At 36.4% G+C, this 22,598-nt stretch overlaps 2 protein-coding genes across 7 annotated transcripts; one reads left to right on the top strand and one right to left on the bottom strand.

Moving 5' to 3' along the window:
• Positions 1 to 1,302: 1,302 nt before the first annotated feature.
• Positions 1,303 to 2,114, bottom strand: LOC104905338 (serine/threonine-protein phosphatase 7 long form homolog). Its single transcript, XM_010693849.4, has 2 exons — positions 1,764 to 2,114; positions 1,303 to 1,686 (listed from the first exon to the last, which is right to left on the bottom strand). Exons 1-2 carry the CDS (start codon positions 2,112 to 2,114, stop codon positions 1,303 to 1,305), a joined length of 735 nt encoding a protein of 244 aa, XP_010692151.1.
• Positions 2,115 to 15,030: 12,916 nt separating this feature from the next.
• On the top strand, positions 15,031 to 20,682 carry LOC104905337 (F-box protein At5g51380). 6 transcript variants are annotated; one of them, XM_010693843.4, is made up of 5 exons: positions 15,032 to 16,382; positions 18,789 to 19,050; positions 19,206 to 19,304; positions 19,815 to 20,014; positions 20,320 to 20,682. In XM_010693843.4, exons 1-3 carry the CDS (start codon positions 15,220 to 15,222, stop codon positions 19,233 to 19,235), a joined length of 1,455 nt encoding a protein of 484 aa, XP_010692145.1. In that variant the 5' UTR covers positions 15,032 to 15,219; the 3' UTR covers positions 19,236 to 19,304; positions 19,815 to 20,014; positions 20,320 to 20,682. The 6 variants fall into 6 exon arrangements, with proteins under 6 accessions (XP_057250578.1, XP_010692145.1, XP_010692144.1 ...); XM_048640469.2 differs by having other exon boundaries at positions 15,033 to 16,382; positions 18,789 to 19,077; XM_010693842.4 differs by having other exon boundaries at positions 19,206 to 20,014.
• The last annotated feature ends 1,916 nt before the right edge of the window (positions 20,683 to 22,598 follow it).

The following is a 22,598-nucleotide window of genomic DNA, read 5'->3' on the forward strand; positions in this document are numbered from 1 at the left end:
GCCGGCTTGGCTCATTTATCATTTAGCTCGGCTTATGAGCTCGATAAGTGAAGCTCAGCTCGAGCTTGTAAGCTTCTCTCAAGGCTCAAGCTCGACTGTGCTCGAGCTCGTAAGCTTCTCTCAATTTCTTGAATTTATAATTGAGATTATTCTCTTTGTGAATGTTACCTCTGTTTCATAAGTCCAACTAGCAGGGACGCTTATCGCACGAGCTGAGTCCAAAATGTATTGAGCCGGCTTGGCTCATTTATCATTTAGCTCAGCTCGAGCATGTGAGCTTCTCTCAAGGCTCAAGCTCGACTCGACTCGAGCTCGTGAGCTTCTTTCAATGCTCAAGCTCATCTCGGCTCGGCTCGGCTCGATTTGAAACAAATTAGGAATAAACCAAACAACATTAAATTAAACAGAAAATTCATTTTTAATATTTAAAAGATTTTTGACATATCTTGTAGAAATAAGACTAAGTTCAAAAAGCACCACATATAAACATATTTTATTTACTTTCACATGCTAACCAAATAAATTGCTTACAAGTATACATAAAAATCGACAAACTAGATTTAAAAATATACAAAAGAAAAATAAATTGTTCAATGTAAAAAATGGTATAAAAGGAGAATTTTTTCCTTGAATAATGCTAAAAAGGGGATTAATTCCCAAAATGTGCCACAAAATTTTTTATTTCCCTGCGTACCGTCCACGTAGGACGGCACGCGAAAAAAAGTTTTTTTTTGTTTTAACGGAGATAAACCGCTACTCGGAGTAGCGGTTTACTTTAAAGAAAACCGCTACTCCGAGTAGCGGTTCATTCACATAAACCGCTACTCACAGTAGCGGTTTTAATGAATGAACCGCTACTCTGGGTTTTCTCCATCGGGTAAACCGCTACTCCGAGTAGCGGTTCATTCATTAAAACCGCTACTCCGAGTAGCGGTTTTGTACCCATTACACCCCACACTGCATTGTTTCCACATAACTGGCCAACTGCCAGAAAGCCAAAAAAATTCCAGCAATCCCAAACAAGCATCCAACCTCCAATTCCAGCAATTCCAAACAATTATCCAACCTCCAATTTCAACATTATCCAACCTGCAATTCCAAACAATTATCCAACCTCCAATTTCAACATTATCCAACCTGCAAATCCAGCACCAAATTCCATTCAACAACACCAAATATAAGCCACACATTGATCACTCATCACCAAGTTCATACACATTCAAATGTATGTAAAAAAATTTTAGTTACAAGTTAGAGTGAGAAAATAATGTTAACTAACTACATAAACAATAAATGAAACTTCTAAAACCCTCTCTTCTTCTTTTGTGAAGGTGTAGATGAGCTAGGTGTGGTTTCATGAGTCTCTGCAATGGCATCAAGAGAAGGGGGAGTAGTGTCAGAACGTCGTCGATAGGCCCTCTGAGTGACTGGAGGTGAAAGCAAAGCTGACGTGGTAGATATATGGGCAGCAGACGTAGAAGATGTAGAAGTCGATGTATATCCAGCAGAAGTAGGCACGCCCTGTACGATGTGGCCATGTCCAGCTCGGCCAACAGCATCAACACACAGTCCCCTCATAGTCTGCAATGTCTGCGCATACAAGTCACGCACCATATCTGGAGGCAATGACTCAGAAGCCTCTAGCACAGTACCGCACCTATGAGCAATATCAGATAAAGTATGTGCCTGAATAGAAAGAAAAAAATACATATTATATAGTTGTATAAATAAATAAAAGTGCAACTAAAAATCAGTGAACTTACCAGTACTATATCTGCAGACGCAGGCTGATAATGTGTAGAAGGTGGTCGCCTCGATGGATTCGTCAGGCGTAACCTCGTGATGCGACGAAACCATATCATATACTCGTCAAAGGCATGAGTACGACCACTAAAAGGAGTGCCCTGAACTATGTGTCCCTCGCGCTCATCCCAATGTGCAATGTAAGGTCGATGTCTGAGCGGATAGTTCTTGTTCTTCGACCTCCGATCAATGGCATGAAGGGTTGTGCTCGTATCAGAAGGTGCGGGAATCGTCTGCTCGAATCCGAACTGGCGCATAACTCGACCAGGGAAATGGAACTCTACAATGTCGAAACAGATAAGTGGGGCCATTGTGCGCCATACATGTCGATCAGCTCGACATATAGCAGGTAACAACGCCAGTATCGCATCAGTATATGGCTGCCAAGTCATCTACAAAAAATAGAATCTTACAAATATTAGGCAAAGAGTCTACCAATGTATATAAGTTAGGCAAGTACGAGCCTATGTACCCTCGTCCGTCTGATGGTCAAGTGCATCCCTGTAGTAAGGAAGCCCACCTGCTGTGTGGGACCTACTGATGTGTACTCGAAGCCAACTGAAAAGAAATATACGTCATTATCCATGAGAAAAATGAAACTAAAGAATGTCAACAAATGTGAGACATTGAATCTTGTAAACCGCTACTCAGAGTAGCGGTTCATTAAGGAAAACCGCTACTCAGAGTAGCGGTTGATTTTAAATATAACCGCTACTCTGAGTAGCGGTTTTTATGCATTAACCGCTACTCTGAGTAGCGGTTTTACTGTAGTTTTTTAAAAAAAAAAAAATTTCGCGTGCCGTCCTTCGTGGACGGTACGCAGGGAAATAAAAAATTTTGTCACACATTTTGGGAATTAATCCCCTTTTTGGCATTATTCAAGGAAAAAATTCTATAAAAGGATACGTATAATAACTTTTAAAGTGTTTTAGTATATAATAACTTTTTAAAAGTTTAAGTTATATTATTTTTTTTTTATGTAAAATAATAATCGAGCTTGTTCACGAGTTTTTTTAGTCGAGCTTGGCCTAGTTCAGCTTGACTCGTTAAGATCTCGAATCGAGTCTGAATCAAGCCGAATTACCATAAATCGAATTTTAATCGAGTCGAGCTCATTTTTCCATGTGCAACCTTGAAAGATAAACACCTTTAACCTATGCCATATTTTTTGTCGATTACGATTTATAAAAAAAGTTAGTCATTGCAGTTTTGAAAGTTGGGCTTGTATACATGCGGATAGGGTGATGTATCTAGTTAACTCTTGAGCATATCACTTCCGGAACTTGGGCTTCTTAACAATGAGTTTTGTACAGATGCGAAGATATTTGTAGTCATCCATGAGTTGCATCACCGCGTATCTCAGCCCATTTATAATCTTCTGAATTCAGTTAAAATGTGCTTCTATATACGATTTTTAACGTTTTCGTAAAAAACTCTTGCACTTCTTATCATTGATGAGTGATGACCGATGTATGTCAGCATAAAGCCATACACTCACCAGTTGAGTAAGTGTGTGGGACTCTTAAAATACATCGGATTTGGAGGTAAGTTCCTAATCACGCAAAAAATTTAGAAACTAGTATTTGGGTTCGAGTGTTGTTACGGATTGATATTGTTTTTCGAACTCGATACGTATTCTTTTTCCATTTTAAAATATATTAAGGAAATCTCAACATTTAAAAGGTACAAACATAATAATGTGGACACTTAAAACATGACTAAATTTTAGTTGAGATGGTAATTGTGTGATGATATAATAGCAAGAGGTCACGAGTCCTAATCTTGTTGCAAGCTAATTTTAATTTTGTTAATTAGAGGTGTCACGTGACATGTATATATTGTCACGCAACGTTTATATATATAACTAGTTATTAGGCCCGGACTATACCCCGGGTAAGAAAAAATTTCATTATTAATATAATACTTTATGATAATAGCACTAAATACAACTTAGTCTAGTGGTTAAGACTTTGGTATATGTATTTGAAGTCTCGGGATCAAGCCCTATACTACGCAATTTCTAATTTTTTTTTTGTTGTACATGTTTTACATGAAGTAAAACTCCCTAGATAGGGAGAGCGTCACGTGGCACAGTTTCTTGTTTATGCACGCCTTTTAATATATTTGTATAGATACTAGTTTTTTTTTTTTGCCCAGGCGATGGCTTAAGCCAGTTACAATAAACAAATATGTTATTATTTTAAAATTTCATAATTTATTTTGTTACTTTTCGAATTTTTATGCATTAAGAAATTGAAAAATTCACGTTACGACCTGATAAGTAAAAAAATTGAAAGCTTTGAGTTTGAAAACAATATCTTAAAAGGAATTGGGGTAAGAGATTATGATAACAATATTTTCTTGTAAGTTACGTAATAAGAGTGTTAGAAATGTATATACTTGTTTAAGTCTTTTTAGTTAATTACAATTATTACAAGATTTTATCATATTTTATTTGAAACATTAGACAACAAAGTCATAGTATATTGATGGTTAAACTCATACTTTTCATTTAATATCACGTGTTCGATACCTTGTACTTACATGTTTTTTTATATAAAGTGAGGAGTACATGTAGACATAAAACATTTGCATTAGAAACATAAGGAAAGTGTCATGTGACACATATGCTTTCTTTCACACACATTTTAATATATTTGTATAGATGTTTATATGTACGTGGGTATTAAGACCCTGTACTTATTTTCAGTACAGATGTTCATACTTTCTTTTGTAATATTTCAATAACAAACAATAAGTATAGGAAATGAGATTTCTAGAATATGCGGCTTTGTATTTTTCAATGAAAACAACCACTAAGTTTTTTGGACCTGATCATGCTTCATTACTTCTGCCGAAGAATGTTGGCCCAATACCAGCCCAGATCGTGTCCAACTTTGAAAATGCGAATCTGGGGCCCGGACTCACATGCTCAATAATTGATCCGAGTCGTTAAGCTGCGATGGGTCATACTTTGATTGTGGCCCATAAGAGCAGAGCCACTCATTTTTTTAATCATGAAAATGCATCATGGAGTGTGATCTAAAAAAAAATTGGTCTTTCATTCATGGTTTTTGGATGATCTAATTTGGATCATTCGACAACATTTTGCAAATTTATCACTTCATAATCTAAGTCATGAAACAAGTCATACAGCAAGTAAGGTGGGACCCACATACACAATTTATAATTTGAAATTTGTAATTAAAATATCTTAAAAATTTAGAAGTATGATAAAAAATTTATCAATGGTCATAATTTTTTGAGATTTATAACGGCTTGATGTACTTTTGTTGTAAAATTAGAGTTCATTCAACCGATTATATGCGATTTGCGAAGTACTAATCGTCGTTGCAATCCCGCACAAAATCCTACCACTAAATCAACTTTCAACTGGAGTCAAAGTCCAAATTCCGCTAACATGGAAAGAAACCAACATTAATCTTTGACATATACTTCATCCGCTCTATGAGATTCATCTAGACATGTACTTCATTCGCTCTATTATTATTGCAACATTAACCTTTGACACATTGTTTTAAAAAGTCATATGAAGAGCAGAGATCGAAATAAATTAAAGGTGGAACCCATGTGATAAGAGAGAGAAAGATAATATTAGCAAATAAGAAAACATTGCAATTAATATAAAATTTGTAAATAAGGTAAACGTTGCAACTTTTAAAGAATGAATGAAGTACTTTTAAAATATCAATTTTTTAAGATTTTTACTAGAGATATTTATGATTAAAGTTATGTGCTGTCAAATGTGTCTAGAGAATCATTTTAAGTAACATGAAATAGAGGAATTATTACCTCCATTTTCTTTTGTTCTTTCTATATTTGGGTTTTTCACCATTTACCCCTAACAAATTTTTGTTTGCATCGTATACCCTAGTAAGTTTCCAAATTCACCATATACCCTCTACTTTTAAAAAAAAAATATCTACTTACCCTTATGACTAACGGCGTTAGACTTCGTTAGTCATTATGCTATAATCTCCCCTAAACCTAATTAACTAACCTAAACCTAAGTCAAACCTCTAACCTCCTAATCTAATAATCTAACCCTAACCACCACCCCTCCCCTCTAGCCACCCACTGCCCCACCACCCATCCCCCTTCCACCGCATCCCCTCTCTCATCCTCTTCCCAACCAGTCGCGCCGCCCCCATGACCTTCCCCTGCAGTCGCATAGCCGCCCCTCCCATCCCCTTCCCCGCAGTGCAACCCCCTCCCCTTCCTTTCGCGCACCCTTGAAACCCCTCCAAACCCTCGCACCTGAAACCCCTTCAAACTCCTCCAAACCGTCGATTTTTTTTTCATTTCAGGGGAAGGGGAGAGGGTTGTGCGAATTTGTGGGGGGAAAGGGATAGGAGGGGGTCGCGCGACATTGTCGGGGAAGGGGAGGGGAGGGAGTTGCGACAGGCAGACAACAGGGGAGGTGGAGGGGGGTCAGCCGGAGAAGGGGAGGGGTGGTGGTGAGGAGGTGGTGTTGGTGAGAGGGTGGTGGTGAGGGGGTGATGGGGCAATGGGGGGTAAGGGGTGGGGGAGGGGTGGTTAGGGTTGAGGCCCAAGTTAGTGTATTAGGTTTATGATTTGGTTTAGGTTAGTTAATTAGGGTCAGAGGATGATTAGGGCCTAATGACTAGGAAGTCTAAAATTATCAGTCAAAAGGCCCAAGTTAGGGTATATGGTGAATTTGGAAAATTGAAAGGTATATGGTGCAAAAAAAAAATTCGAGGGATATATGGTGAAAAAATCGTTCTATATTACTCATTGAGAAATTTCAATATGTTGTTCTTATTTTGAATTTCATATACAATGTAATTTTACACTTAAATTCCCTATTAGTTTGAATGTATAATAAACTTGTTCAAACTATTCAATAGTCATGTTTTACCCTTTTACTCTTTAAACTTTTGTCTCATTGGTTACCGTATATAGAGTAACTCAAAGATTTAGAATCTTAATTTTATTCTTTGGGGCTATGCCAGTCCTGTGCACCAAAAAGTTTAATTTAATTTGATTTAAAATAGTGGTATCTAGACCATTTTTTAAGTTCAATAGTTTTTTTCTCCGGTTTTTTGTAGGAACAATAAAAGAAAAGGCATGGAGAATTAGCTATCATTTTATGCATATTTCATATTAGTTTATACGTATCGGTTTAAATATTATACTAGCTTTTTCTGCACACTATGCGTGCGGTGACATTTTAGGTATAACTATTACTCAGTATAAAAAGAAATGAAAAATAAAATTATGAAAGTATGTATCTACATTCACCTTCATTTTGTGAGTAAGAAGTATTTAAATACTTACAAATAGTATATAAAAACATTTTTAAAGTAATATAAGTGATAAAATTGCATATCCAAGTAATGAAAAACTGAATTTATTTTGGAGTTTGTATTTGTGATTACTATTGTACATGAGTTGTCTTTATAATGAGAATGTCATTTTTTTATTGTATGTGGTTATTAATTTTTGGTAAGTTCTTGATTATGATTTTTTTTAGTTGATTGAATCTTTTTTATTGCCAAGTTTATGTGATTGACAATTATATGAGTTGATTGGGTTTAATAGAGATTTGCTTGATTTTTGTTTTTGGTAAGTTTATGTGTGTAATGGTTTTAACTTGGAAAATTTCCCCAGGTACTCCTGAGGTTTGACGTAATTCTCAAATTGCCCCTCACATTTGGAGAATTCCCCAGATACCCCCGAACTTTGACTTTAGGTTCAAAATACCCTTACTATTGACAAAACCCTAACATCGTTAGGGTTTCTTTCTCTTTTTCCTCTCCATTTTCATCTTCTCCCGGCCACAATTAGGGATGGACATGGGTCCAAGACCCTACGCAGACCCTGTTGGACCCGACCCTAATTTAAGGGTATGGGTCCAACTTTTTCAGACCCTAAGGGTCCGGGTCTGAATCCAAGTGAATTTTTTAGCGCCCGAGTCTTAAAATTTTGGACCCAGACCCGACCCTTAGACCCTAAACTTATATAATATATACATTTTAACTTTTTTTTTAAAAAAAAATCTGGTTTTCTAAAAGGCTAAAACACCAAACACCCATTCTGAACTCTTATGTAAGTTGTGTTTGTTTCGTTATTTTCAGTTTGTATGTTTGTTTCGTTTTTTTTCAGTTTATATGTTTGTGAATTGTGTTTGTTTCGTTTGTGTTTTTTTCGTTTTTTTCAATTTATATGTTTGTGTTTGTTTCATGCCAATTCTTGTGTTTGTTTCATGCGATTTTTTTTGTTTGTTTCATGCGAATTTCAGATGATTATTAATATTAATAATGCTGAAAATCTGGCTAAATAAAGAATTTAGGCCTAGACCTCTAGACCCTAAGGGTCAGGGTCCAAATTTTTCATACCCTTAGGGGTCTGAGTCTGAAAAAAAAAATAGGGTCCTGCTGGACCCGACTCAGACCCGATCCTTGCACATCCCTACCCACAATCCTCCATTAGTGACACCTCAAACCTTCAATTTTCTCCTTCTCTTTCGACCTACATGCCTCTCTCTCTCCTTCCCATCTTTATCTTGTGAATTTCTCCCGTTTTTTACGATGGTAAAGTTAATTCTCTCTCCTTGTGAATTTCCCCCAAATTGATGATGGTTATTGTTGTTGTTCTTATTGTGAAGCTACTATGAGAATTTCTAGGTTTTAGAAATGGATTTTACACACCATTTTCATGGATGTAGTCATAGAAAATTGGCCTAGGTTTTATTTTCTTCTTCTCAAAGTCGGGGGAGTTGGGTTTTCTAGGTTTGTGCTGGTATTATGACAACAACGAGGAATGAAGTTAAAGGGGTTGTGAAGTTTAGGAGAGAGAGAGATGAAGAAGATTGAGAAGAGGGTTTGAAAAAGGATTGATGGGAGACATGAACATGAAGAGAGATGAACAAGATGAAGATGGGAGGAGAGATAAGGGCATATAGGTGGACGAAGAAAGAGAAAATTGAAGGTTTAGAATGTCATTAATGGAGGATAGTGGGAGAAGATGTGAAGATGGAGAGTGGCGGGAGATAGAGGAAAACCTAACGGCGTTAAGGTTCCATCATTAGTAAAGATATTGTAAGCACAAAGTCAAAGTTCAGGGGGTATCTGAGGAATTTCCTAAATGTGAGGGGCAATTTGAGAATTACGTCAAATCTCAGGGGTACCTGAGGAAATTTCACTTTAAACTTTTATCTTGTGGAGGGGTGAATACGTAAATTCAAAGGGGGACACCATAGCCCCCCCCCCCTTGCCTTATAGAATAGAGATATGTATAAATTGATAGCAGATCTAGATCGTTATCATTTATGTATAAACTAATATGAAATATGTGTAGTCCAATATACTTTTTTAAAGATAAGATAAAGTTCCTTACAGGGGGGGATTGGGGATCCCTACTTGAATTGCAAGGGATAAGATTCGATTCCAAAACCTCTGGGATCGGAGGTGATGCCAACACCACTAAGCTATCACCTGTTGCTCTATGTGTAGTCCAATATCCTAACAACAAATATGTACAAGTATAAACTTATAACACTAGTGGAAATATAAGGAAGGGCTGCGCTAAAAAAGGCCCGTAGGGCTGCATATTTTGACAACAACCCTTTCCATAGCAGCCCTTCACTTTTTAAGTAGGGCTGCGCTTTTCAAATGCAGCCCTTCACAATGAAGGGCTGCGTTTTTGGCCCAAAAACGCAGCCCTTCATTGTACAAAAGGTTGCGTTTTTGGCACAAAAACGCAGCCCTTTTGGCCCATAATTTTTTTTTTTTTTACATTTTTTTAATTTACTCCTAAACATACCAAGAACAACTAAAATTTACGAACGATCACAATGTGCACAACCAAATATGCCGCAAAAATCATCTATTTGTGGCTCAAGAACATACAAGTTCAATTCTTCATTCTTTTTGGCATACACATCAGATCAAACGTGCAATGCAATAGACCATATATATGTAACATCAAGAATGTCTGAATGTTCTAGAAAAACCATCCATACGAGAATTAATTGAGAGCAAGATGGTCTGATGTGACCGCAACATTATAGATGAAAAGATCAAATGAATACTTCAACAAAATGAAATTATAAATTAACAAGAACATCAAATTAGTTCCACAAAAAATGAAAAAAATAAACAAAAATGAAAAAAAAAATCCTAAAATTATAGATCTGAAGTTCCTGCCAACAAACGAACGAAAATAGAAAAAAAAAGGAACGAAAATAGAACAAAAATGAAAAAAATGAGCAAAATAAACGAAAATAAACAAAAATGAAAAAAAAAACCCCTAAAATTATAGATCTGAAATTGCTGCCAACGAACAAACGGAAATAGAGAACGAACAAACGGAAATAGAGAACGAACGACGAACACGAACCCGACGAATGACGAATTAAAGATTGAGTCGTGAAGATCCGTGAGGGAGTAGAGGACGGTTTTTTTTTTGAAGAGAAGAGGAGAGAGAGAGAAAAAAAATGGGAGAGGAGAGAGAATGAAGGGCTGCGTCAGGGAGGAGAGAGATTGAGCCGTGAAAATCCGTGAGGGAGAAGGAAAGACGTGAGAGAGGAGAGAGAATGAGGGAGAGGAGAATGAGCCCGCTTAATATGGTAAACCCGCGAAAATTGTTTTTCAAAAAAGCCCATAAAGGGCTGCGTTTTGTTTACAAGCGCAACCCTTCACTTAGTAGATCTACGCTTGTAGAAAAAGTGCATCCCTTCTGACTGTAAGAAGGGCTGCGCTTTTTTAACAAACGCATCCCTTTCTCAAAAGGGTTGCGCTTTTCTTCAAAAACGCAGCCCTTCAGTTATATAGGGCTGCGCTTTTTTTAAAAAACGCAGCCCTACAATAAAGAAGGGCTGCGTTTTGAAGAATGCGCAAACTTTCCAGCGCAAACCTTCCTTTTTTCCCCCTAGTGTAAATTGATAGGTAATATAGAAATAAATTGATATGTAATATAGGGGTGGCCACACCTCGTTTTGCTGTTTAGTAGTTTTATTTTGTACGGACTTGACCCTCTTTTGCATCAAGAAAGATAGGTAATATATCGTATAGAATCAATATACTGACCAAGAATATGTTAACCATGTAGCCAAGAGAAAAGAGACCGCCCACTCTCTTTCTTTTTTCTCTCTAAAACCCTAGCCTCCCCTACCATTTTTTTCATCAGTTAGGAACTGTCATGAATGAAGTTAGTCATGTTAAGCTCCTTTTCCTCTTTTATTTCCAGTTTTTAGTTCATTTTTTTGTAATGTTAAATAATTTAGTATCTCTTTATGAGATTTTTTCAGACCATGTTATGGAGATTTTAGTCTCTGTTGTGGAGATCTCCTTCTCCCACATAGGAGTTGTGACTATGTTTTTTTTTTGTTTTTATTTATGAGAAATTGTTCTCATTGGTTGAAGTTCGAGACTCAAAATAACGGGTCGGGTTTTGGGCAAGCCAAAAACGACTTTTTAATCTATTTTTTGGCCCGATCCGTTTTGGCCCGCAAAGCCCGCTAATTTAGGCACGAAATAGCGGGCTTTGGACACAAAAATTTGGCCCGATGGGTAATTTTTTTTGGTCGCGGCCCGGCCCGAACTCGGCCCGGCCCATGGTCACCTCTACTCAAAATGAAGGTATTTGAATCTCAGATGCGGTTAACATGGTTCGATAAAAAATGTAAACTATGTCATAATGATAGACTTCGTCATCAATAGATGTTTGATTCAACAAATAAAAAGGGGCTATGCTATATTGCGAATTTGATTTAACCTTATTTGATTGTATCTTGTTGTTCTTTAATATTTATTTTAGATGCCGTTTGACTAGAGGTGATCATGGGCCGGGCCGCGGCCAAAAACATTTGCCCAATGGTCGGGCCGGGCCTAAATTCGGGCCGAATTTTTGTGTCCAAAGCCCGCTATTTCGGGCCTAAATTAGCGGGCTTTTGCGGGCCAAAACGGGCCGGGCCAAAAAAAAGTCGTTTTTGGCTTGTCCAAAGCCCGCCCAAAGACAAAAAAAATCCTAGCAGGCTCGGCTCGGCCCGCGGGCCCAAAAATTCTGCCCAAAACCCGGCCAAAATGATCACCTCTACGTTTGACACTCCATTAATAAAATTTATCTTTTAAAAAAATACATTAACCATGGTTTTTGTCAAATATATGGCATGGCTCACGGGGTATATTAATTTTTCCCTGAATTTAGACTATATAATTTGACCCCTTTAAAAAATAAATTCTGAATTTTGGAAGGGTGATCGACTACCACCAACTTTCAAGATTCTAACGGTATATACTTGTCAAGACACACGGGAGCCAAATTTGAAAACTCATGTTATTAGTGACAACACAAATAGTGCCACCCCCACTTACTTTCGCTTTCCCATTTTGCATACCAACAAACAAAAAGAAACTCAACGATTATTCAATTCCTTTTCATCTCAAAACTCAATCAAGTGTAATGCATTCCCACACAAACCACCATACACTCCCCAATCACATTTTTTTAAAAAATATTGATAAGATAAATTGCATTAACATCCTCCTACTTAGGCTATGTTCAGTTCACCTTATTTTTGCTTATTTCAGATCTAATCAGATCAGATCAGAAAAAATAAGTTCAGATCAGATCAATCAGTTTTTAAAACTTATTTTTACTATTAAATATCTTTCATTACATATTAGTAAAAATTATAATAATTGAATATTAATAAAGTACTCATTGAGACGAATCAAACAAGACCCGACGTGACTATATTTTTTCTTATATATTGAGAAAAATCTAAAAAATAAGATCTTGTAATCAGATCAGATCAGATCAGAAAAAATAAGTTCAGATCAGATAAGTTCAGATCAGAAAATTTCAAGTGAACTAAACATAGCCTTAGTACATAGTAAATTGCAATTTTATATTTGTACGTTTAACGTATTGCTTATGTGAGCAAAATATATGACAAATGTGTAAGGGGGCGTTTGGTTCATATAATGATATGGGTTTGGAATCAGGAATGAAACCAAGTTGGTATGGGTTTGAAACTTGATACTTAATACCTTGTGTTTGGTTTCATTTAAGAATGAAAAATATTCTTTTATTTGATACCTAGAGGTAAGGTATGAGCCATACCCCCCCCATGGGTTTCTAAACCCCATACCTTATGAGTTTGAGGTATGGGCTTAAAATTTAGAAATAAGTTAAAAAAACACTAGGTATGGGTTTTGTTCATTCCAAACCCATACCTCATACCTAAAACTAGTGAACCAAACACCCCCTAAAAAATGTGTTTGAGAGAGTACATAGTTCTAAATTGGATTCAATCCCCTTGATAAGAATCAAACGCAAAATAAGTGGACGAAAGATGAATGAACTTACCATTTTCAATAATATTGAACGATGTCCTTCTCTTTACCTTAACAAAATAACTTTCTTTCTTTCAAAAAAAAAATAACTTAGATATAATAAAAATTAATTAGATTCAGTTTAAGTTTGATGAGGCATGAACATGGTTTCACAACTCACGTTGTTAGGGGTTCGGGGAAAGGGACGATCATCTTTTCCCAACAAACAATTGGATAAACAACAATAGAGATAACAACAATGACAAATAAGACACACATATTTAACGCGGAAAACCCTCTCAAAGGGTAAAAAACCACCAAACAATATTACTAAGCACAAAGATGAGTAATACATCATACTACACAAAGCGTCCCGAATGACTAGGTATAATACCTATTGTCTCAAACAAGTGACTCTATCCTCTAAGCCACCATACACCAACGCTCGTGTGTATATTAGTTGTGCACGTCCCATTATACACCAACTCCAACCCATTTGGTGTTTACACTCGCAACTCACGCAACACATGTGTTTCCCATTGCCTCACCCACCAAGCTTCCTCAACAATGGTCGTCAACTACCACTCGTTGCCCGTACGCGTGTTTCCTCAAGCACCTACATTGTGCCTCACGGTGGGGTAAAAACATTCTCTTTCACAATGAGTCTATAAGCTCCTATATATAAGACTTTATACAACCTAAACTAGACCAACTAGTAGTAGGAAAACTAAACAACCTTCGTAGTACAACCACTAGATATTCTCCATAATATGTAGAATATCTTACAACTTTTCTAAATACAAACAACTAGTAAATAGGAAACAATAACTAGGAATAGTGCAACCATTACAAAGAAGAAACTAATTAACATGTCGTAGAGAACAAATCAACCGAAGCTTCTTGTAGCTTTTCACGCGGAACAACCCATGGATTGCTCCATGGGCCAACAACTCAAAACCCGTGAACCAGTTGACAGACCACTTCTTTACTTGGTTCATCTACTTCGTTTCTCTTCGAACAATGTAATGGACAACTATACTGGGCTTGTATTCCTAACACACATCTCCAGCCAAACACATTGAATTTTTTAAAGTTTGACAAATTAGGCAGTGTGCCCCAAAGGCCCAAACCCATGCCGTGTCCTATGCGAATTTTTTCCTTCAATCACCCTACAATCTTTGTTCCAATCATGGTTAAGACCCAAAATTTAAAGATTGCTTCACTATCTTATTTCTCACTCATGGTTAATGGTACTCTGAGAAGAAGCAATCCGACAATCTATGGGTGGAATATGAAAGGGCATACCGCCCACAATCACATTGAACGATATATTCTCTTTTTCTTAAAAAACTTCAATCCAATCAAATTTAATTACAATCTGTCTATATTCAATGAGGCATGAATATAAGGCCTTGTTTGGTTGAGAAAACAAATCATGGGAAGTGCAAATTCCTAGGAAGTAGAAGTATATGAAGTTGTTTGGTTGGCAAAACCATGGGAATTTGCACTTTCTAAGAAGTTCTACTTCCTCCAAAATGGAGGAAGTTACTTACCGAGGTCACCCTAGGTAAGTAGAGTTTCCCATAGGAAGTTCTACTTCCCATTATCAACTAAACACAATTTTACACTTCCTAAAAATTTCAAATACATAGAAAAAATAACTTCCTAAGAAGTATGACTTCCTATATACAACCAAACAAGACCTAAGACAAAATAAAAGATGATTAAGTTCAATTAAATCTAATAAATTTAATTTAGATAAATTACGACCTTTAAATCATCTCATGATCTCATCAATGATTTGTTGGAGCTCTTATTTATAACGTGGTTCCATGTACATTAGATAACAGAAAACAACAAAAAGTAAATTTCAAAATACAAATTTCAGATAAGAATTTGATTTTCCACAACATTACATTTTATTTTCTACACCCTACAAATCTAATCGTCAAAAAAAATGGTCCGTTGGAAATAGTGACAGAAGAGGAGGAGAGAGAAAATAACATTAGAAACAAACAAACCCTAAAAACCATTAACATACCATACAAAGCTTCAAACAATTATCACTACTATTAAACCAGAAACCCAAATAAAAATGGCTGCAATTGAAGAAAATCCGAAAAACCCTAACCCTAGCGAAACTCCAAGAAAGAGAAGAGCAAGTTTACCTGAGCTGTGGTTTAAAGATCAGCAATTGAAGCACGCAATCTTTAGAATGCAGCAGCTTCAACAAAATCATACCAATTCAAAAACCCTAATTTTAGGTTCTGATCCTCTCTCTCTCATTTCCGATGAATCGTTAACTTTAATTCTTTCCAAAGTACCAATTTCGCAGCATTTTACGAATTCGTTAGTTTGTAAGAGGTGGTATTCAATTCAAGGAAGATTAGTTCGTTCAATTACACTGTTGGATTGGGATTTTCTTAATTCGGGGAGATTAACGAATCGATTTCCTAATTTGAGTGAGATTAATCTTACTCCAGCTTGTTTTAGAAGTTGTGGGAGTTCCGGGATTTTAATGTCGCATAAATTGGTTTCGATTCATCTTGATTCGGAGGTTGTTAGTGATTGTTTGATTGGTAGAGAAGGTATTTTAGGGTCTGGGTTGATTGATAGAGGGCTTAAAGTTCTTGCTAATGGTTGTGCTAATTTGAGCAAGTTAGTGTTGGTTAATGCTAGTGAGGGAGGGTTAGGTTTTCTAGCTGAGAGATGTTTGATTCTTCAAGAGTTGGAGATACATTGCTGTGAAGATATGTCGTTGATGGCGATTTCCGGGTTTAAGAACTTGCAGATACTCAAATTGGTGGGTTGTGTTGATGGGTTGTACAATTCGGTGGTGACGGATATTGGGTTGACGATTGTAGCTCAGGGTTGTAGGAGGTTAGTGAAGCTTGAACTTAGTGGATGTGAGGGTAGCTATGATGGGATTAAGGCCATTGGCCAATGCTGTCAAATGTTGGAAGAGCTGACCCTTTGTGGTCATAAGATGGATGGTGGGTGGTTGGCCGCGCTTTCATTTTGTAGCAATTTGAAGACTTTGAAGTTCCAGTCGTGTGAGAGTATAGATAGTTGCCCCGGTCCTGATGAGCATTTGGGTTCTTGCCCAACACTGGAGGAGCTGTACTTGGAGCGGTGTCAAGTTCGGGATAAAGGGAGTGCTAAAGCTCTGTTCTTGGTGTGTGATTCTGTAAGAGAGATTTCTTTTCAGGATTGTTGGGGATTGGAGGATGATATATTCCGTTATGCAGCTCTTTGTAGGTATGCGTTTGGTTTATTGCTTTATGTTTGTTTTCTACTGTACATTGTGCAATGCCTTTTTATGGCAGGATCATATTATTCATTTCCCCCCTTGTATAGCTGTTTCCTGATTTTACCGTTGTTTCAAAGGTTGGGTTAAGCAAAGTGTTGGATAGGACTTATATTTTCAGCTATGAATTGCTTTTGCTTTCTACTTTTGTACTTTGTAGATGCAGATTGCCTTTTTCGCATACAGTGGTTTACCTGTCTATGGTTCTAGCAAGAGCTCAAATGTTTTTTTTGAAGAGACATGTTGAGATTGGGAGACTATTATACTACTTGTTACTGAGAAGTGAATTTGGACATGGATGTGTTGTCACACAAGACATATTAATTACGTCATCTCTGTACTTGAATTAAGAAAAACTACGTCATCGCTTCCTTTATATGAATTTTATATCAGTTGAGTACTTGAGTGATGAACATGAAAGGGTTATCTAGCATTAGCATTCCTTGAAGCAAATAATGGAGCCACCAAGCTACCTCAAGGCCTACTTCTATGTGCTTTAGGTAATATGTATGTTGCTTTAAGCCTCTGATTTAAGCTTGATATATGGGGAAGGTATGTCTGAGTGAAAAGACCATAATTCAGAGCAGCGGTTGCATATATGTTGTTTGTGATGAGATGAACTTTGTGCGGTGTCCTCTATGTCGTTAGATAACATTTATTTCTCAAGCGTGAAGATAAATTAAGTTTGAAACATGCTCGTACGGTTGTACTGCTCTATTGAAGCTTCATTGCCAATATAAGAACATTGGTTTTTAAGACATGTCAGATTTCTTCTGATGATATATTCTGCTACTTGTAAAGTATTATAGTATTATACTGACTTCTTTTACTACTAATCCATTGTCCAAAAAACTGACCTTTTAGACAGCCGTTTTAGTTTTTAGTAGTCCTTAACTGGTCAAAAAATAAAGCTAATATGGTTAAATCCTGCCAAGACATTCCGTTGAGGGGGAATACAGTGCATGTTGATGTATTTTTTTAGTGGTTTCTGAAGCACAAGCTGAGGGAATTAGAGAATGGGGCTTTGTTGAAAGTGAATTAGATATGCTGTTTAGGAGCATGCATGGTTGCAAAGTATGTTGATGGTAGTATTGTACTATTGTGTTACTGCTTGATTGACATCATGAATTCTTTAGCCTGAACTGTATTAAGTTTTCAAGCTGCAGAAAAAATGTGAAAAGAAAGCAAGGGTCAGAGGTAGGATTGAGTGCAGAGAGATATGCTTCTTGTAGGGAATATTGCAATGTCAAGGTAACTTGTAGTTGTAGGAATCCCAATATCCCACTATTGGTTAATGGGTACTGCGCATATGGACAAATCGTTGATGTTGATTGTATAATCAACCAGGAAAGGTTCTCTTATTCAAACTATTTTAACTTGGAAATGCAGGTTTGAGTAGGCTAGTTCCTTACTAGGTTGGAAGTTATCAGGAAAAGTTGTATTCTGGGTACCATGTGACACAAGCTTGAGTTTAATTCAATGGTGAGAATTGAAAGTCTATAATCCAGCACACGCAGTGCATAAGGTAGATATGGTTACTTGCTTCACAATTCGCCATAAGTAAACCACGGGTTTTTAGAATATTGATTTGCTTGAAATGGAATATTTGTTTTGCTTTCTAGATCTCTGGTTGTTGATTTTTATGATCGGTTTGCTCTTTGTTTTCATGCTAAACAATGATATGAAATCTGACTTGTTTGAGAATTGAAGTAGAGGCTTATGGGAGTAGAGGAGAGGAGTGTTGAACTTGCATGCATTCTTTTTTTTGCTCTTGACTAATGGTTGGATCAGGAAGATACTAGCTACTGGGGTAAATTGGAGTTGGTTTTTATAAGGTAGCCTGGTAGACTGTAAATTTGTAAGTGACAACTCGTTAGTACTCGTGTACCTGAAACTTTGGAAGGGGCATTTGTTCTGGATGGTGTAGGTAAGTTATCGGTCTCTATGACCAGCAATAACTACCTCTTGATTCATTTTTCATTTTTTCAGTTTTTTTTTTCTTTTTAAAAAATATGCTTTATTGTGAATCTTTGACTACTGTGCTGTCTTTACCGGACCTGTCAGAAGTCAGAACCTAGAAGCGGATCTCGCTCGGATCATGTTTTGTCCATTTATTGGGTTTTCATCCTTCTTGTTGTTCTTTGCTCTTATAACTGTTTTTTAGCATTGGATTGGTGACAGCCTCTGCTGTCGCTGTGGTAATGCTGCTTGCATATGATTCCCCTTTAATTTGCAATAGGTGGGAGCCTCAATGCCGGCGTTGGGCTATTATTGATGCTGTCATTGTTAGTGACGTTTGATACTTTTGGGTGGACTGTCTGAATCTGAGTATTTATGATGGTCATAATTTTTTATAGGAGGGTGAAGTCTCTATCATTGGAAGGATGCTCCTTGCTGACAACAGAAGGTTTGGATTCCATGGTTCAGAGTTGGAAGGAGCTCCAGACACTTAAAGTGGTGTCATGTAATAGTATAAAAGATTCTGAGATTACTCCTGAGCTGGCCACTTTGTTTTCTGTCTTGAAAGAATTGAAGTGGAGGCCAGATTCCAGATCTTTACTAGCGTCAAGTCTTGCTGGCACTGGAGTGGGAAAGAAAGGCGGTAGATTTTTCAAGAGGGTATGAGGCTTTACTTTTAACCTAGTGGTGAGAGTTTAGGCTTCAATGTTTCTATCCAACTGTCTTGGACAGCCACTTTTAAAGGTTTAACCTAGGTGTTGCATATGTACATTTAATCAATATATGCTTTAACTAGCTTATTTAATTCTTTTCAGATAGTCACAATGGTGGACAAGAGAAAGTGATTGACTTTCTACAAGCTGCCTAGGGAGCCATTGTCAACATTTGTATATACTCTTCGTGATCCCAAATCTGTATGTGGGGTTCCATTTTCTTATGGACTTCAATAAGAACAATTCTGTTCATGTATTTCTTTAAAATGTAGCTAAGTTATATTCTATTTAATTCTGTTTAGTTGAAACAGTTAACTGGCAGTACTGTGCTCAATAAGCCCCCTACACTGTTATATGATTATATGATGACTGAACTTGATTTTCTAATCTTTTTCTGAAACCATGATGACTCTAAACTTTGCAAAGTTACATAGATAACATAATTGCTTTAAAGTGGCTACATTTACCAGTAGAAGGCCATTATCCCTATCTGAGGTAGTTTTTCTGCTAGTTTGCTTCCATATGAACTAATACCAACGGGCTCTAAAAATCTTACAGATGTGTGCCATCCATGTGGTTATTAATATGCTGTCTTAGGTTCCTAGGATACTCTTTTGGTACATGACCCCCTTGTTATGTTTTCTTGTGCCCTATTCTATTGCTGTTCTATTTTGTAAATACCGAAGTAATTGTCTCCTGTCTCATATGAAGGTGTCTAAGGTCCAGATTATTACGCTCTACTTTCTGCATGCATGCTTTTAATTCCTTAAAAGCACGCGATGTAGAATTTCAGAACTTTAGATTGTGAGTCTATTAACTTTCAATTTGGCAAGTGGAGAACTTTTGAACGGTGGAGCATTCAGAAGGATAAATGACGTATCTTGGAGCAATGAATCAGAGATGCCTGCCAGGTAATGTTATTCTTCTTCACTTGAGCAATTTTGTAGTTTTGAACTTAGCATGAAAAATTCTGTCTTTCAAGAGCTAGTTGGGAGTTGGGCTAGAACTATAATCACTAATCAGTGGAGAAGCTTGCCATTCTGAATGTCTGATTGCTTGATGTGTCTGCTACTAGTTGATGTTGACCTAATTGTTTATGTAGTTATCCTTGTTTCAAGGAAGTGTGAAATGTTCATTACTGTGCAGTAATGAAAATTTCTACTTAATTCATTATGGTTGCTGATATCAAAGAGATTACAATTCATTATGGTCACAGGTTCAAATCTCTTCGAAGTTATCTTTCCTAATTGCTCTTCTGATGGCAAATAGTACCACACCCTTCTACAGATGCTCGTCTGCTTATCATTTTATTGGTACGGTAGTTCCACAAGCGGGCACGGGACAGAAGTACTTGATTCCACGAGTTACTGGTTTCTGAGATCATCTTCATGGTTCAGCTCAACACGAGAATTAAAGACAAGATGATCCAAGTATGTATTAAATGTAAAGCACTCTGCTGCATTGTCTTTCGTTGATGAAGTTCCTATAGTTGTAAGAATGTAGTAATGCATCACCGACTGTTTCAATGACTTTTTGAAAGCAATCCTATCTATGAGAGAAGAATGAGGGTTACCAAGGATGTTTTGGCCTAGTGGTTAAGATTTGAGGTGCTGTAGGTCACAGGTTCAAATCTCTTTCCCTTCTTTGTACTGCTTTCGTGGCTCATATGGATCAAAAAAGAAAGAGAAGAATGAGGGTTAAGTGAAGTTTATACCCTCGATGACCATCAAGTAAACTAAAGGTTCATTCAGACAACAAATTTTGGAACGCATAAAATAGATGTCAAAAGATTTGTTTTTTTTTTTTTTTTTTCCTCTGTTTGTTTTTCTTTGGAACTAGGCATATAACATGATGTTTAGGAGGTGAGTGACTTTTAATGAAAATTGAATACTTCGTGAAGATGGAGAGTAGTGATAAAAAGATGAGATAATTGTATGAATATATGATATCATGGGCGGATCTAGAGGGGGTACAAGGGGTACAGCTGTACCCCCATTATTTATGGAAAATAGTGAAAATAAATCAATAAGTTGAGGTTTGTCTTGTTGGTAGCAAAAGGAAAAAGAAAGATCCATGAATTTATGAGGAGGTCTCGAGTTCAAAACCCCACAAAGTTCTTTTTATGCTTTTAATTACTTACCCTTTGACTCATGTTTAATTTATCTTCAACACTTTTACTATATACTACTCTCTATGGGCCTATGGCTATTAGTGTGAAACTAAAAATTTATTAGTAAGCTTACTCTGCAACTACAAATTCATAAGCCCACAAAAATAAAAGCTCCGAAATAATAATTTTGTCTCTATTCTTTTTCCTTCAAAATTTCCTCATTTATATACTTAAACTACTGTTTTTAAATTGAACAACTTATTTTAAAGATCTGGTTATTTAAATTGAAACATTGAACACTTAAATAGTTAGCAATTATATCTAAGTTCTTACTTAAACTTAAGGAGAAATATTTTTTCTCATTTATATACTTAAACAACTGTTTTTAAATTGAACAACTTATTTCTAAAGATCTGGTTATTTAAATTGAAACATTGAACACTTAAATAGTTAGCAATTATATCTAAGTTCTTACTTAAACTTAGGGAGAAAAAAATGTTAATAAAGCTTTATTTTGAAAAAAAAAAATTAACGAGTCTAACTACTTACGTATTCGTACCCCATGAGTAAATTCCTAAATACGCCACTGTATGATATATTCTTTATTGCATGCTATGATACTAATATCTGATATGAACTTTCAGATTATTGACGTGGTTGTCTGACTTGAGATGATGTTCATACATTAGATTATTGATGTGGTTGTCTGACTGGAGATGACGCTATGATGCTAATATCTAATACGAATATCCCTTGCATGGGAAAAAAAACACGTACTGCAAAGTGAAAAAATAAATAGGAGATAGGTCTAATCCTAACTGTTAGAATCGATTTTAAGATTAACATGCAATGAATGTATAAAACCTTATATTTTTTTTGGTAACAAGTGAAAACAAGCACAAATAACAGAAACCAGTTAACAAAAAAAACAAAAATCATGGTTGGAGCTTTCCTTTCAGTTTTGTGAGAAGAGTTCGATTTTTGCCTCTTGTAAAAATGGGATCTCTAATTTTTCCCTTTCCCCAACTTGTATAAGAGATATTCGTATTATGTTTATAAAAAAGAAAAGTTGGAAAAAAAACACAGAAAAGACACCCTATAAGGTACAACATCTTGCTTGTGTGGCATTAGCAGCTCGTCTCGATTTTGGGTGTATAAGAGTCCTATCGACATTAAAATCCAGTCAATAAAGCTCATAAACTAGCTATGGAGGGGGTGTAAACGGTAAACCTACTAGAGAATGTTTAAATACTTGTTACTGATAGTGTTTTATCATCCCTCGATTTGTTGTGTTAAAAGAAGTCTGATGCTATATTGAAATGTTAAATAATGTGTATCAGTGTATGTCATATTTGGACTATGATTGGACACTCCTCATTTGATAA

This window comes from Beta vulgaris, chromosome 1, assembly GCF_026745355.1.
Source record: "Beta vulgaris subsp. vulgaris cultivar EL10 chromosome 1, EL10.2, whole genome shotgun sequence".
In the NCBI taxonomy this organism is placed as follows: domain Eukaryota; kingdom Viridiplantae; phylum Streptophyta; class Magnoliopsida; order Caryophyllales; family Amaranthaceae; genus Beta; species Beta vulgaris.

What these genes read in the sequence shown, in the direction of transcription:
- LOC104905338 (XM_010693849.4), bottom strand. Translation starts at nt 2,114, where the DNA reads ATGGCCCCACTTATCTGTTTCGACATTGTAGAGTTCCATTTCCCTGGT. An exon ending in CGTCTGCAGATATAGTACTG is followed by an intron (nt 1,687 to 1,763) that starts GTAAGTTCACTG and finishes CTTTCTATTCAG; the next exon opens with GCACATACTTTATCTGATAT.
- LOC104905337 (XM_010693842.4), top strand. Translation starts at nt 15,220, where the DNA reads ATGGCTGCAATTGAAGAAAATCCGAAAAACCCTAACCCTAGCGAAACT. An exon ending in CGTTATGCAGCTCTTTGTAG is followed by an intron (nt 16,383 to 18,788) that starts GTATGCGTTTGG and finishes AATTTTTTATAG; the next exon opens with GAGGGTGAAGTCTCTATCAT. An exon ending in GCGGTAGATTTTTCAAGAGG is followed by an intron (nt 19,051 to 19,205) that starts GTATGAGGCTTT and finishes AATTCTTTTCAG; the next exon opens with ATAGTCACAATGGTGGACAA.